Consider the following 17,806-nt stretch of genomic DNA (forward strand, 5'->3'; position numbering starts at 1 on the left):
CTTTTGAATTTTAATTTTTTAAGGGGAAAATATCTCAAGGAATTAATATGGTGCAAGAGATTTTTTAGGGGAAAAATTGTTTTGCATTTATGACAGGAATTCTTTTCTTTCCTTGTTAGATGGCAAATATGGAATGACCACTTGTGATAATTTATTTTTAGTGAAACTAATAAGAAATAAAACATGCTTTTATAATTTGTTTTTGCATTTGTATTTTGCACCAGATTTTGCTTGATTGTTGTTATTCAGTATCACTTGCTCCTAGCAGATGTAGGTTTAATCCTACCAGGAACTTTAGATTCTGTCATTTGAAAAAGCTATCCAGCTAGATTATGCAACCTTGGCTATTCTACTCATGTGCCCGTTCATGCCTGAAATAATGCATGGAGGGACACTTGAGGTCTTCTACCATTAAAGCTGGAAAGTTAACACATGACTTTTATGTGTTGTGACTTTAAACCCAACAAAACAAACAATTCAGTTTTAACAGATTTGATATGTGTAGCTAGCAATTTAAAACTACAGCTGGACATACATAATCAAGACTTTGTTTTATTTCATAACATTTCTCAAAAGTTTATTAAATTATATAGAATATATTTTGAATGGGTTCTTTAATCTGCTAAATTTGTATAATGAACTTGTACATCATCCATTTTTGGAAATGTTCATTATCAATTTTTGTGTTTGAAGTCAGTCAGCCAACATGATAGAGCCTTTTTTAATCTGAAACATCAATTTGAAAAAAAAAATCAAAATTCTTAATTTTCATTTCCAAGCAAGAAATGTTCAGTAGTTTTGGTATAAAGTCTTTGATACAAAAGCATATCTTTTAAAGTATGTGGATTTGTTGAGGAGATTTTTTAGGTACCTGTGTGTGCCAGAAATAATAACTACGAGGGTTGTCCAAATATTCTGTGACAATATTGTTTAAAAGCTTAATAAACTATGTACGAATTTGTTTGTTTCATGTCATATAAACCCATATTATGGAAACATTTTCACAAATTTACATAGAAAAATATCAACAAACAACCAAAATATGCCATAAATACCATGACATCTATTTGAATTGCGGCGCATGTCAAATATGATGTGTGCCGGGAACTCAAACCAATGTTGTTAATATTGAAATTTTTTAAGTAACTTTAGTAGATATTTTGTAAATGATTTGTTGTAATGTTAAATAATAAACTTATAGGTTATACGTGTGAATTAATATCTATTGACGTTAAAAATGAACTGTGTAAGATTTGTCACAGACTTTTGGGACAACCCTCGTAACCAAGCACCTTGTTCACCAAGAAAAATTCAAGATAAGGATCGTTACTTTATTTACTTTGTGCAGCTTGTATTGGTGACATAGGCTTGAGTTCGTATTATAAAAGTTAAAATCTGCTAAATTTCACGAGAACAAACTTATGTTATACTCTCTGATACATATCATAAAAGTTAAAATCTATTAAAACTGCAATAAATTTGGCAAAAGTTAATAAAAATAAGTTTTGATCCTTTTTCTTAATCCTTTGGCGTCATTGGGTTTGCTCAAAGAATGCCATATTACCTGTATATGTCTGTATAAAAATTAAAAAAAATTTTTTAACAATGGAAAACCCAAAATTTTATGATTTGACTAAAAACCAAATTAAAAAATAAAAAATTTCATCTGTTTTTCAAACAAAACCCTGCGCAATCTACAGAAAAAATTTTAAGGGCCATAATTTAGCGAAAAAAGAGGGAAAATTCCCTTGTTGCCCAAAAATCTACTGTCCTTTTTGAAATCTAAAAGGTTTTTTAAAATTTTAAAAAAGGTCATTTTTTCCCTTAAACTTTCAACAACGACATCAATATTTGTGTTTCTCCAGAGGTCATCAAGTGTGTTCTGTATAACTCCGTCATTCTGGGCGGGGCTTAGGGTGCAGGTGGAGTAAACAATGCAGCCGCCAGGTCGACATGACTTTATACCAGCTCTAAGAAAGGAAAGACATAGTTTATAGTACACATCATTTTTCAATGATTCGCTGTTAAAACATGGGATGTAATTTTGTTTGAGTGATAATGGAAGGTTCTATACGAAGAATTGGTTCATACAAGTTTATTTTAGTTTGATTGTGTTGGAAGCTATAAGCTTATTGAAACACTCTCGAATCCATTCCTGGAAGCAACCAGTACAGTTAGTATGCAATGAATGTAGAGTTTCTTGCTCAAGGAAAAAAATGGCTCGTCTCTGACAGGATTTGAACCCACACAGTCGGCAATCCTTAGATTACTAGTTTGATGCGTTAACCACTCGGCCACACTGTATATTTTTACTAAATCTAAACACATCTAAAGAATAAACAAAAAATTTCTCGACCAGGTAAAAAATTGGTATCGTCAATAAAAACTTTAAATATAGAAAATAAATCTGTTTTAGTGCCTTTTTTTCCTTTTTTTCTGGTAAGGACTTACTTTTTTATGTAGAACATGTAGATAAAGATAAATAAATGAATAATTATTTAATTTTTTTACTTTGTTCATTTTTTTTTCACAAAAGAATCAATTTTGTATAGAGAATAAAAAAACACTGTGGTAATTCTTATACATTACTTGACAAACACAGTAATTTTGTATTAAAACCATTTAGTTCAAAAATAAAAAATAAGACTCCATTATTTCAGATTTTTTTTTATTAATCCTTATTTTCTTTCCCAAGTCAGACAAGAACCGGTTGAACCGGGTGATGCTCCCCGAGAAGGTTCTGGACACAGGAAAGTATAAAAAAAATGAACAAAGGGCAAAAACTCCAAAATAAGGCAAAGCGGAGTTATGTTTTTTTGCACTGCACTTCTATTCAATGAGATCTATCTATCTATAAAGTTTCCTGATGATATCAGAGTTATGTCCCGGGTAAAAGTCAAAGTGTAAAAATGAACAAAGGGCAATAACTCCAAAATTAGACCAGGCTTTGTTTAGGTTCTTTAAGCATTGCAGTTCTATCCAATTATATCTAGCTACCTACAAAGTTACATGTTGATATCTCTAATAGTTTTAAAGTAATGTCCAGGACAAAAGTCAAAAAGTAAAAATAAACAAAGGGCAATTACTTCAAAATAAGGCAAGGCAGAGTAATGATTCTTAAGCACTGCACTTCCACCCAATGAGACCTATCTATCTACAAAGTTTCATGTTGATATCTCTTATAATTTTAGAGTAATGTCCCAGACAAAGTTCAAAGTGTCAAAATGAACAAAGGGCAATTACTCCAAAAGTAGGCAAGACAGTGTTACAGTTCTTGTGCACTGCAAACTTACTCAATGAGATCTATCTACCTACAAAGTTTCATGTTGATATCTCTTATACATTAAGAGTTATGTCCCGGACAAAGTTCAAAGTGTAAAAATAAACAAAGGGGGATAATTCAAAAATTAGACAAGGCAGAGTTACGGTTCTTGTTCACTGCACCCCTACTCAATGAGATCTATCTACCTACAAAGTTTCATGTTGATACCTCTTATACTTTTAGAGTTATGTCTCGGACAAAGTTCAAAGATGGGGAAAATTCAAAAATTAGACAAGGCAGAGTTACGGTTCTTGTGCACTGCACACCTACCCAATGAGATCTATCTACCTACAAAGTTTCATGTTGATAGCTCTTATACTTTTAGAGTTATGTCCAGGACAAATTTCAAAGTGTAAAATAAACAAAGGGGGATAATTCAAAAATTAGGCAAGGCAGAGTTACGGTTCTTGTGCACTGCACACCTACTCAATGAGATCTATCTACCTACAAAGTTTCATGTTGATACCTCTTATACTTTTAGAGTTATGTCCAGGACAAATTTCAAAGTGTAAAATAAACAAAGGGGGATAATTCAAAAATTAGGCAAGGCAGAGTTACGGTTCTTGTGCACTGCACACCTACTCAATGAGATCTATCTACCTACAAAGTTTCATGTTGATACCTCCTATACTTTTAGAGTTATGTCCCGGACAAAGTTCAAAGTGTAAAATAAACAAAGGGGGATAATTCAAAAATTAGGCAAGGCAGAGTTACGGTTCTTGTGCACTGCACACCTACTCAATGAGATCTATCTACCTACAAAGTTTCATGTTGATACCTTTTATAGTTTTAGAGTTATGTCCAGGACAAATTTCAAAGTGTAAAATAAACAAAGGGGGATAATTCAAAAATTAGGCAAGGCAGAGTTACAATTCTTGTGCACTGCACACCTACTCAATAAGATCTATCTACCTACAAAGTTTCATGTTGATAGCTCTTATACTTTTAGAGTTATGTCCGGACAAAGTTCAAAGTGTAAAATAAACAAAGGGAAATAATTCAAAAATTAGGCAAGGCAGAGTTACGGTTCTTGTGCACTGCACACCTACTCAATGAGATCTATCTACCTACAAAGTTTCATGTTGATACCTCTTGTTGTTTCAAAGTTATGTCCCGGACAAGAAAAGGGGACGGACGGACGGAAAGACGGACGGACGGACGGACAAGGCGGCGACTATATGCTCCCCCGAAATTTTTTCGGGGAGCATAAAAATGGCAACTTACAGCAGGAGATCCTTTTGTACAGTTGGCATTTCTATTCTCTCATTAATACGACTAGGACTGAATAGATTGTTCTTATCTTCTAGCAGGTAATGTCTATCTGTGTTACATGGAACATCTACTAACACCTGAAAAATAGTGGAACATGTCTATCTGTGTTACATGGAATGCCAACTAACACCTGAAACATAGAGGAACGCCTGTTACATGGAACATCTACTAACACCTGAAACATAGAGGAACATGTCTATCTGTGATAAATGGAGCCTCTACTAACACTTCCTGAAACATAGAGGAACATGTCTATCTGTGATAAATGGAGCCTCTACTAACACTTCCTGAAACATAGAAGAACATGTCTATCTGTGATAAATGGAGCCTCTACTAACACTTCCTGAAACATAGAGGAACATGTCTATCTGTGTTAAATGGAGCCTCTACTAACACCTCCTGAAACATAGAGGAACATGTCTATCTGTGATAAATGGAGCCTCTACTAACACTTCCTGAAACATAGAGGAACATGTCTATCTGTGTTAAATGGAGCCTCTACTAACACTTCCTGAAACATAGAAGAACATGTCTATCTGTGATAAATGGAGCCTCTACTTACACTTCCTGAAACATAGAGGAACATGTCTATCTGTGATAAATGGAGCCTCTACTAACACCTCCTGAAACATAGAGGAACATGTCTATCTGTGATAAATGGAGCCTCTACTAACACCTCCTGAAACATAGAGGAACATGTCTATCTGTGATAAATGGAGCCTCTACTAACACTTCCTGAAACATAGAGGAACATGTCTATCTGTGATAAATGGAGCCTCTACTAACACTTCCTGAAACATAGAAGAACATGTCTATCTGTGATAAATGGAGCCTCTACTAACACTTCCTGAAACATAGAGGAACATGTCTATCTGTGATAAATGGAGCCTCTACTAACACTTCCTGAAACATAGAGGAACAGGTCTATCTGTGATAAATGGAGCCTCTACTAACACCTCCTGAAACATAGAGGAACATGTCTATCTGTGATAAATGGAGCCTCTACTAACACCTCCTGAAACATAGAGGAACATGTCTATCTGTGATAAATGGAACCTCTACTAACACCTGAAACATAGAGGAACATGTCTATCTGTGTTAAATGGAGCCTCTACTAACACCTGAAACATAGAGGAACATGTCTATCTGTGTTAAATGGAGCCTCTACTAACACTTCCTGAAACATAGAGGAACACGTCTATTCGCTTAAATGGAGCCTCTACTAACACCTCCTGAAACATAGAGGAACATGTCTATGTTAAATGGATCCTCTACTTACACTTCCTGAAACATAGAGGAACATGTCTATCTGTGTTACATGGAACATCTACTAACACCTGAAACATAGAGGAACATGTCTATCTGTGATAAATAGAGCCTCTACTAACACCTCCTGAAACATAGAGGAACATGTCTATCTGTGTTACATGGAACATCTACTAACACCTGAAACATAGAGGAACATGTCTATCTGTGATAAATAGAGCCTCTACTAACACCTCCTGAAACATAGAGGAACATGTCTATCTGTGATAAATGGAGCCTCTACTAACACTTCCTGAAACATAGAAGAACATGTCTATTTTGTTATATGGAGCCTCTACTAACACCTCCTGAAACATAGAGGAACATGTCTATCTGTGATAAATGGAGCCTCTACTAACACTTCCTGAAACATAGAGGAACATGTCTATGTTAAAGGCCCAACTGGACTATAAAAGCCAGCAGATGGCGCTAGGGCAGGTTTCTTATTAATTTTTTGCATGCTTCACTTCAGGGACCCTTTTTCAAAGATTTAAGATTAATTACCAAATGCATTAAAACAACACTTGGCATGTTTGTAGGCATAGATATTTTTGATAAAGATTGACCAAAATTATTCAAAATATAACTTTGTTAAGTGTATTTCTGGAAAAAAATACTGGCTGTCAAATTTGAAATTTGAATTTCCCTGGGAGGAGCCATGTGATCATTACAGGTCATGAACCTTCAGTAGTAAACAGAAGCACGTGGCTGTGTTTATTTCAGGGAGAGAGATTTGTAGCAGACGATGTATATTTCAGGGAGGGAGATTTTCAACAGACGACAGACACATTGGAATGCTGAATAAAACAATAACTTTTACTGACTTGCTTTATCAAATCCAACAAATTTACATTAATCCATTAATCTATGGATTTTTTTTAAATTTCAAAGTACTGATTTAACTTGTATTTGAATGGTTTAAACTTCATGAAAACAGTAAAAGTAACTTCCAGGTATATTTCATTTACACTATATTTTGTTGTAAATATCTTTTAGTCAAAAATTACATTTCACAAATGTTAATCAAACTAAATGTTGCATATGCATAAAATTTTTATACATTAACAGTTTAAAAATATTTTAAATTCCTGTCAAGAACATTTTTAGCAGGTTGTTCCTAAAAGAAATGCCCCATGTATTAGGCACATCTTTTGTATTTTGATATAAGTGTCTGACTTGATGAAGGACACATACAGCATTCCAGTGAAAAAAAAGAAAAACAACTGACTTCAAAAGTAATATCTGGACAAGATGACTTGATAATGTCTTTAATTAATCTTTGAGTTATATAAAACATCCATTAAACCTCTCCTGTGTAAAATCAGCTGTTTTTGTTTACATTCTCTCTGCAGGTTAACACTGCATGCTATTTATAGTTCAGGGTTTATAACAGACAGTTTTACATCACTGATTAGTCACACCCACAAATACTCGCTGCCGCGGCAGCGAATGTTGCCCCTTTAAATGGAGCCTCTACTAACACTTCCTGAAGCATAGAGGAACATGTCTATCTGTGTTAAATGGAGCCTCTACTAACACTTCCTGAAACATAGAGGAACACGTCTATTCGCTTAAATGGAGCCTCTACTAACACTTCCTGAAACATAGAGGAACATGTCTATCTGTGATAAATAGAGCCTCTACTAACACTTCCTGAAACATAGAGGAACATGTCTATCTGTGATAAATGGAGCCTCTACTAACACTTCCTGAAACATAGAAGAACATGTCTATCTGTGATAAATGGAGCCTCTACTAACACCTCCTGAAACATAGAGGAACATGTCTATCTGTGATAAATGGAGCCTCTACTAACACCTCCTGAAACATAGAGGAACATGTCTATCTGTGATAAATGGAACCTCTACTAACACCTGAAACATAGAGGAACATGTCTATCTGTGATAAATGGAGCCTCTACTAACACCTGAAACATAGAGGAACATGTCTATCTGTGTTAAATGGAGCCTCTACTAACACTTCCTGAAACATAGAGGAACACGTCTATTCGCTTAAATGGAGCCTCTACTAACACCTCCTGAAACATAGAGGAACATGTCTATGTTAAATGGATCCTCTACTTACACTTCCTGAAACATAGAGGAACATGTCTATCTGTGATAAATGGAGCCTCTACTAACACCTGAAACATAGAGGAACATGTCTATCTGTGTTAAATGGAGCCTCTACTAACACCTCCTGAAACATAGAAGAACATGTCTATCTGTGATAAATGGAGCCTCTACTAACACCTCCTGAAACATAGAGGAACATGTCTATCTGTGATAAATGGAGCCTCTACTAACACCTCCTGAAACATAGAGGAACATGTCTATCTGTGTTAAATGGAGCCTCTACTAACACTTGAAACATAGAGGAACATGTCTATCTGTGTTAAATGGAGCCTCTACTAACACCTCCTGAAACATAGAGGAACATGTCTATCTGTGATAAATAGAGCCTCTTCTAACACCTCCTGAAACATAGAAGAACATGTCTATCTGTGATAAATGGAACCTCTACTAACACAAGGCCGTCGTCGATGGTCCGGCCTTGGCCGGACCAATATTTTGGCCAAAAATGAGTAAAAAAAACAAACAAAAAAAACAACAAAAAATAACAAAATAAAAAAAATCACGCATCGCTGATTAGCAATATGACACGTACCTGGCCCCTTATGCAATACGCGGTAACATACAAACATGACGCGAAGAAACAAATGGACACTGTTAATTGACAAGGTATATGTAGGGGTCCTACGAAGTTAAAAGTGTGAAGTTAATTGACAATTCACCGTATATACATGTATTTATATGTGCATTATGAATATCTTGAACTAGTATGCCTGAATTCTCCGAGAACTTGATAATATTTATTGATTGTACACGGCAACCGTTCAAAGGTCATATTTTTATCACATATTCGTGCCGTTTTTGCGACTCTGTGAAAATGGTATTTCACGGCCGTGCTTAGCGTTTTTCTATGGGCGTCAATGAAAAATTGTTATTTTTCACTTCAAAAGATTTTATTTTTGGTATGTTAAAACAGTATATTGAATTCGTGTAAGTTCATTACTGAATTTATTGAACTCGTTGAATAAAATATTATACTCGCCAGAGGCTCGCATAATATATTTATATTCAAAACAAAACAATCGGTGCTAGAACTGAGGTCGTTGTGTTGTTAAAGAATTTGTTAGTAATGCCTGCTGCTAATGTTACCAGTGAAAGGACATTCTCGGAGCCCAGAAGAATAAATGTGAAAATACACAGGGAGATAATAATAACGGCGAGTGCATTGTTGTAGAATAATGCGCGCTTCGGGCCTTCTTTGTTTATATAGAAAAAATTCCGATAGTGTTAGAATGTTTATTTTTCATTCGCCAAATATCAATTACATGTATTCATCTTTTATGTTCACCTGCCCGTCCGTTATGCAAACATTAAATTTCACCCTTAAAACTTACGACGCACTTAAATCTGTAAAATATCGTTGACATTTTACTATAATATGTTCTAGCAACAGACTGTAAAATGTGCCAAATATATGGGAAAACGCCCCTGAGAGCATCCTAGAATAAAAAATTTTCCGGGGGAGCATGCCCCCGTACCCCCCTAGATTCTGGCTAAAATCTACCAAATTGGACGCACCAATCACAAAATCGTGACGACGGGCCTGTAACACCTCCTGAAACATAGAGGAACATGTCTATCTGTGTTAAATGGAGCCTCTACTAACACTTCCTGAAACATAAAGGGACATGTCTATTTTGTTATATGGAGCCTCTACTAACACTTCCTGAAACATAGAGGAACATGGCTTTCTGTGTTAAATGGAGCCTCTACTAACACCTCCTGAAACATAGAGGAACATGTCTATCTGTGATAAATAGAGCCTCTTCTAACACCTCCTGAAACATAGAAGAACATGTCTATCTGTGATAAATGGAACCTCTACTAACACCTCCTGAAACATAGAGGAACATGTCTATCTGTGATAAATAGAGCCTCTACTAACACCTCCTGAAACATAGAAGAACATGTCTATCTGTGTTAAATGGAACCTCTACTAACACTTCCTGAAACATAGAGGAACATGTCTATCTGTGTTAAATGGAGCCTCTACTCACACTTTCTGAAACATAGAGGAACATGTCTATCTGTGTTTAATGGAACCTCTTCTAACACTTGCTGAAACATCTGTGTTAAATAGAGCCTCTACTAACACTTCCTGAAACATAGAGGAACATGTCTATCTGTGTTAAATGGAACCTCTACTTTAACATTTGAAGCACAAAGAACCATGTGATACACTGGACGTCTACTAAAACCTGAAACATAGACAATAAATGAAGAAATTAACAGATAAAAAAACCTTGTTCTCTTATTTCCATTTAGTGGAAAACATACACAATAATTGTTGCAAAGAAAATTATGAGACAGATAGACAATGCAAAAATTTCACTTCTGTTAAGCTGGCAATATCAACCTTTAAAGGATTTACCTTGTCAAAATCTGGCTGGTTGTAAGTTAGACCTGATTTTCTTGTCACTGTCACATTATTCCTCTCTTCCTCTGGTATATAAAACTGTAATATATCTAGTAATCTCTTTACTCTAGATCCGGATAAATCATTACATGTTAGATGCCCTGAAATATTCATAAAGGTACAGACAACAAAGTACAATGTACAGTTTATTTGGAGCCGACATGGTTGATAAAGTACAGTTCATATGATAAGTCATTTGAAATATAGATTCAAGTCAACTAATTACATTGTACAATGTACAGAACAGCAAACTTAGTCTTTGGTGATACTTTAACCCTTACCACCCTAAATATATTAAATGGACTTCTCCATCTTTTAATCTGGACATAAACATTTATTGTTTCAGGGAAAATTCAAAATTATGATAGATAAGTGTCTGTAAAGTGGTGAAAAACATTTACATTTACCTGCAAGTTCAGTCTGTAAAATTGTTAATGATTTTCCACCTGGGGCTGCACAAAGGTCAAGAACATTGTCACCTTTCTCAAGGTCAAGGGCAATTACAGGAAGAATTGAGGCTGCATCCATCATAAAGTAACCTGAAAGGAAAATTTCGTATACAACCCATAATTTGCAGTCTGACCAGGCTCTATAGGCTGTTGTTTAATCTTTTCTGTTTTGATATTGAAATCCCTTAAACTAGAATGGATTGTTGACAGTTCCAAATTCCAAAAAGCGCAAATCCATTACACAAATTTAGCAGGTTGATGGAAAAATGTTACATTTTTGTACAGAATCTATACCTATACATTGTATACCTATAAAATAAAATATTATAACACAAATTTAGACTAAACGCAAGTTCACAAAAAGATTCTTACATAAGTGACCATCTGGTTTATCTATTTTAACATCTGGAAACTCTGTAATATCACCACTTGGAAATCCTATCACCTGTAGAACTTCTGGTAAATTTATCATTCTTGGTTTTACAATGTCAACTTTAACATCAGATGGGGTATATACACTCCTTTTAGCTTCTTCGATTCTTAAATTTACAGTTTCTGAATACACTGTTTCAACTGGCATAAAATTATGCAAATCAGTTCTATCAAAATCAAGTCCAGTAATTTTCATATCAGCAACCTTATTTAATTCAATAAACTGCTCATCTGGTTCATTTAACACTTCTTGAACTCTATCATTATCAAGGGATGTATCAGACTCTTCTGTTTTTTCAAATCTTAACTCACTATTCTCAATTTTCTTTCCGGCAATTTTATCTCCTATACTTAATTCATTGCCAGGCATGTTTTCTAGTTCTGAAGTACAATCATCATTTACATTAGCATTGTCTTCTGACACATTTTCAAGCTGCCTTGCCTTGGCCCTCTCTACTATATCATATGCCCCTTTATGTTTAAAATCATCAATGTATTTACTATTTTCTGCAAAATTATTCATAACTGCACATGTTTTCTTAGCTGTTAGCAATGAAATTCTTATAGAAGGCCATTTATCCTTGTAGAATGGTTTATAGTGTAGATCAAAATGTTCCAATGCTCTATCTGAATTGGTGAACTTTTTCGGACCTTTCTTCTGAAAAGACATTTTCAATTAATGTAAAAATTTGATTATTTCAAATTACATTACAATCAAAACTATTCACACATACATGTACAAGCCGTGTAATAAGGTGTTGCAGTCTAGAACAGATCACTGATAGGCGAAAATTTTGCGGGGAAAATTTTGCAAGTGGCCAAATTGATCAGTTGGTATATTTTTAAATTTGCAGATATTTGAAGTGTCATTCTGTTGTCACAGATTTGAGTCCTGGTCAAGCTGCACATTTTTCGCAACATGGCACCCTGATGGTATATAGCTCCAAGTCAATTAACCTTGTTCTCTGTACCTAGCAAAAATGTGGGGACTAATTTCAATATCTTTACCAAGGGATTATGTCACACTGAGTCTAGAACAAATGATTGAAAGGGAGACAGTTTGTGTTTTAAAATGGCAAAGTGGTATTCCAAGGGTACTGTTCCAGTCAGGTGACACATATTCTTGCCGTTACAGGGGAAGGCCGATCGCTAATGTTGTAAGAACTTGGGGCCCGACCCTTTTGCTATTTGTTATTTTGAAATCAATTTGTTTCTCTGTATATTTACATGTATATGTTTATCATTAGCAATAAAATGTGATTAGAATATTTCTAACCATTAGACAGAGGTTTTATAAAAACAATATTTTGAACAAGGAGATATTTTTGTCTACCTAGTGCTTGATTATGTAAGATAGGTTGTCAGTTTTTGACAGTTTAAAGTCAGTTTTCTAATGAAAACAGCTTTGCATACAAATCTGGCATCAAAGAGAATAAGCAGAATATGATCTTCCAATAAATCTGATCAAAGTCTTACACATACAAGTAGCTCAGGCAGTAGAACTACAGAATGGTATACCAAAGGCCCAGTATTTGAGTCCCTGGTAAGACTCAATTATTAACTTTAAATATTAAATTATTTTGAGGGAGGATGATTCCCAATGGTCAAATAATTACTGTTTTACGTCTGTATGTCAAATGGCAAGCTTACAATGGCTCCAAGACTTTCAACCATTTAATTCTGCTCAAACGCCTTTAAAAACTATGTCACTGTGACACAATGACATTTACATAATACATGTACTTCATTAGCATGTTTTATTGCCATGTTTTCACTAATGCATCAGTCATTCAAAATTTTGTAATCCAGGCATCTCAACCAATGATGAGTGCATGGGACATCAGGAAGACTTTTTGTAGTGCTTTTACCTCCTGTTATGCTTTGTGAAGCAAATGCTGAAATTTTGTAAGCATGGCAAAATGGGATACATATAGCTTATCTCACAGTAAAAGACTGAAATACCATTTGATTGTCCCCTTACAAGTGATTATACCAAATATTTGCTGGTCTCAAAGTTAAGTCCTTACAGTCTCCGTAGAGTATGGGCTATGTAAAAATTGACTAATGTCACATTCGCTGCCTGATGGGACTGGAACCTAGGACCCTAGGAATACCATTTTGTGACTCTACCGTCTGAGCTTTCAGGCTAAATACAGTCATATTCTCCTCTAATAGTAGACAAATATTTATATACATATCATAAGGTTATGACTAAAATCTCATTTTAAGGTCACCATCAAGCAGTATATACCATCTAAACACTGTGTGGGCCCCCTGTGCTTCTGTGCATTATTTCAGGCACCCGAGTAGAACCACCGACGTTCCGTAAGCTAGCTGGATAGCTTCCTCACATGAAAGAATCCAAAGTCCCTGTCGGGATTCGAACCCACAGGGGTGAGGGGCAAGTGATTTGAAGTCAACGACCTTAACCACTTGGCCACGGACGCCCCTAAACCTGATGAAAAAATTAACTGAATTATATTACATATTGATATATTGTATATCCTCTAAAAAAATGTATTGTAAACTCATTCTTACTCTTGCATTTCAATTTCTAATAAACATACTTCGTTTCAGGAATCAGACACGATTATAAAAAGATTTTGTTTCTTAGAAAAGTAATGTAGTGGTACGAATAAAATCGAGTACAAATTAAAATTCTGATAAAATTTTAGTTTACACATATAGTAAACACACCTGATCGTGTTTCATTTTAAAACCACGAAAGAAATATCTTTTAACTTTGGTGTTATCATTAAATCGCCACAAAACTTTTGACAAGTTTCCCAGCATCGCTAAACTAGTATTTTGCTCAGTAAGCACAATAAGATCACTCTTAAAAGCGTCAAGAGTCATATTAATTAGCGGCAAGAAATGTAATAGCACGGATTTCTCGGGATTGCATCAGGAAGCACTGTTTAACTATACCCCAACCATGATATCTTAAAGTATATGACTTACAAATAACATTAGTACAACGTGAGATCGGATTAGAATTGTCACAGGGTAGAATAATAACCAACTGTCAAATTTAATGAACTTTATATGAAGAAAAAAACATATGGAGCTAAATATAGATCTATCTGAGAAAAAGCCTAAACACTTAATACATTATTATAATACAAGTTAATTAAAAATACAAAATACATAGAATACCACACTTGAGCAATGAAATAAGAATTATTATAAGTAAATGAATGGAAAGAATCTTACCACGTACAGCGTCTCAATAAAAGAATGAAAATAACATAATAATAATTAAAGTTATATCTCCAAACTGAAAATTATATCAAGAAAACTTATAGAATAAAATTAATGTAAGTAGAATTAATTGTATCGATATATCTATACTCGTAAGAGAATTAAGACAAAGTGATCTGGAGAAGGAAAATTCGAGATAATTAAAATTTGGAAGAAAGGAAATGTTAATTAAAACCAATGTAAAACTTTTTCTCAAATCCCTTTCATACAACGAACAACAGGATTGGATAAACAAAAACAGTCCACAAAATTTCACGAGATATGGACATAGTTGTATTGTCTCGGACGTTTCCGTGAATGTCCGCTAATAAGCGTACGTTACAGAACCATCCGATACAATACAATAACAGAATAACAGACGACTAACAGACGCCTCGGAAACATACGACAATCGACGTAGCTCTTAAAGTATACTTTTCCAACGACTAATTGAAGAACATTGCACAGCAAAATGAACAAGTAACATAACAAATAAATCGAACCGTGACACAGAGCCATATTGCTTGCTGCATAAAATCATAAATTTTGTTTGGGTCTTTAATTACATATACCTACAGATAGATCATACTGTTTTAAAAGTGTTAGGCGTATTGTCTGGGAATAGCTCTTAACAAATAAGTGAAATGCAAATTTATAGGTTTAGGATAAAAGCAAGTTAAAAGAATACTACAAGATTGAGATAAAAAAGGTAAAAACAAAACTGACTTAAAACGGGTAGAAAGTATGAGATAACTATATTGGGATTATCTTGTAAGGAAACGTGAAGACCATGCATTCTACAGACGAATACTTCTGGAAAAAATAAATAGGAATGATGCTGTGTCTATGAGTATTTTATCAGGAAGTTCAGGTTTCTAGTTGGTGACAGATGGTGATGGTCGATCCTTATAAAATTGTGTTGGATTTTGTAGAGAAGGGTGTTGCGCTTCTGCTCTAGAGTTTGCCAATTAAGATCTTTTAACATTAGAGATCAACAAATGGTGTTATTATAGTCATTATGTTCAAATCTGGCAGCTGACCTTTGAACTTGTTCTTATTTGTAAACCAGATATGTTTGCCAAGACTTACTGTAGTATGCCAAACCTTTGAACAGAGCTCTACAGTAGTATTCTGACTGGGGCCTTACATAACTTATATAGGCAGTTTCGTTCACCATTTTGTTGGAAGTTTTGACTTTTTTTTTTAATCTGAGTGAGTTATTTGCTTGCGCTGTTATATCATTTATATCATTGGTCCAAGATAAATCTTTACTTATGGTTACACCTACATATTTTGCAGCCTCAGTGGATTTTTAACCACTGCACGAAAAAAAAACACAACAACAACAACAGCAGCACAGGAATACGCTTAAAAATGTCTTTACAATCTATATGCCTAAAAAATATCTAAATCTTTGCAAAAACTCATTAACTATAAAATCCTTTACAGTTGTATTTTATACACATCCTATTAAAGTTTAGCATTACGTTATTTTTATATGTTAAATAGTATTTTATAATTTTATGATAATTCAGGTCAACTGGTCCACAGAGGTGTTAAAATATGATGTGGATACGATTATCGAAAAATAGTTATATAGTCTAATGAAATGTGTGATCTTTTATGTTCTTTGGGTTCGTATTAAATTTGACAAGATGGCGTCGACCGAAAATTCTACGCCGGAAAATGAGACAAAAACATACTCTGGAATCCCTAAAGCAGATTTTCTGGTATAATTCTATCAATCATAGATATGAATGATGCTTTGTTAATGAAACTCTTAATTTTTAGTTACTGTATTACAGTACTTTATGAAATATAAATGTACGAAAATTTCATGGCAACAGTTCAAGATTTGACATGACAAACACGTGTTTGTAAACAAATAGAAGTGAATTCATGTCATGCGTCAAATTGCTTTTCAATGTGCTCATTTAAAGCCACTCTTGTACCCTTCGAAAGTTTTTTTTTTCAATTTATATTTATGATAACTTCTATTATCCTCATTCCTCTACACCAATTTTTCCCAAATTATTGTCAGGTCTAGGGGGCATTGTATATTTACACGGTACCACTAAAATACGCAACGGAGATTTTTTGGCGCAACGGACGCAACGGGCGCAACGGAGATATTTTTTTAAGAAAAACCGGCACAACGCCTTTTTTTAAAGTCAATGTGCTATATTTAAGCATCTAAAATGATTGTTTAGCACTATTAAGTAAGTATGTTTTAAAATGTTTCATAAATTGTATATGTTTAATTGCACTGAAGGGTTATATTGCCTGGCGAAATGGAAATTTCATGGCGCAACGGAGATAATTTTGGAAAATCGGCACAACGTATGTTACTAATATATGAAATTAATTAACACCAATGTTATTTGAATCAATAAATAAAAAAAAATTAAAAACCTTAATCGTATAAGCTGCAATGTTGATGTTGTAAAGGATTGTGTGCCGGCGAAATGGTCATTTTGTCTGCGCAACGGAGATTTTTTATTTATTTTTTTTTTTTGGCGCAACAGAATTTAAAATGGCCTAATTTAAGTAGTAATATGACGAAGTTAATCATTAAAGATATTTAACTGAATTACTGAAGTGGTGTAATAAAAGTCTGTTTATTAATTTAAAAATGGAAAATTAAATACGTTTTTTATCGTTATGGCTGACACTGGAAGACAAGTATGGATTTTACAATCTGTTTCATTTTTCCCGTTCAATTCGTTATTTTTACAAAAAGTACTGTAATAAGCTTTTCTATACATAATTTTTAATTGAATTTGCATTAGTATATACTAAATAAACTCATATTGTTGATATTACAGAATCAATGTCAGTATTTTTTTTTATATAACATTCATTGAATTTTTTGTTATATCCTTTCATAAACTGCCGTTGCGCCCGATTGATTTATTGCGAAACGGAGATTTTATTTTCAAAACTGTACTGTTTTTTTATGTCTAAAACATAAAATAATCATATAAGTTGGTATTGTTGATATTTTATACATATTTTTACATATACTGTTATAAGTTTGATTTTATTAGGTAGAATACTGAATATATATCAGATTCTAAATGGACGGCGAAATTGGACATAATTTCGGCGCAACGGGGAAATGAAGATTTTCATAACGGGTAGATCTTATGTATGAACAATAACTTAAGAATTTGAGAATAATAAGTGGGCAGTCTTTTTTTTAAAAATGATTTACTTTCCTTTATTTTAGAAAATGTTG

At 34.0% G+C, this 17,806-nt stretch overlaps 1 protein-coding gene across 1 annotated transcript; it reads right to left on the reverse strand.

Moving 5' to 3' along the window:
• Window positions 1-721: 721 nt before the first annotated feature.
• On the reverse strand, window positions 722-14,172 carry LOC132760090 (5-methylcytosine rRNA methyltransferase NSUN4-like). Its single transcript, XM_060751987.1, has 7 exons — window positions 14,026-14,172; window positions 11,269-11,986; window positions 10,855-10,986; window positions 10,403-10,548; window positions 4,547-4,671; window positions 1,768-1,970; window positions 722-726 (listed from the first exon to the last, which is right to left on the reverse strand). The coding sequence occupies exons 1-7, from the start codon at window positions 14,119-14,121 to the stop codon at window positions 722-724; spliced, it is 1,425 nt and encodes a 474-aa protein (XP_060607970.1). The 5' UTR covers window positions 14,122-14,172.
• Window positions 14,173-17,806: the final 3,634 nt, after the last annotated feature.

This window comes from Ruditapes philippinarum, unplaced genomic scaffold, assembly GCF_026571515.1.
Source record: "Ruditapes philippinarum isolate M1 unplaced genomic scaffold, ASM2657151v2 ctg1277_1_1_1_1, whole genome shotgun sequence".
Classification (NCBI taxonomy): Eukaryota; Metazoa; Mollusca; class Bivalvia; order Venerida; family Veneridae; genus Ruditapes; species Ruditapes philippinarum.

What these genes read in the sequence shown, in the direction of transcription:
- LOC132760090 (XM_060751987.1), bottom strand. Translation starts at nt 14,121, where the DNA reads ATGCTGGGAAACTTGTCAAAAGTTTTGTGGCGATTTAATGATAACACC. An exon ending in TAAACCAGATGGTCACTTAT is followed by an intron (nt 10,987 to 11,268) that starts GTAAGAATCTTT and finishes TTTTCCTTTCAG; the next exon opens with GTTACTTTATGATGGATGCA. An exon ending in ACCAGCCAGATTTTGACAAG is followed by an intron (nt 4,672 to 10,402) that starts GTAAATCCTTTA and finishes ACTATTTTTCAG; the next exon opens with GTGTTAGTAGATGTTCCATG.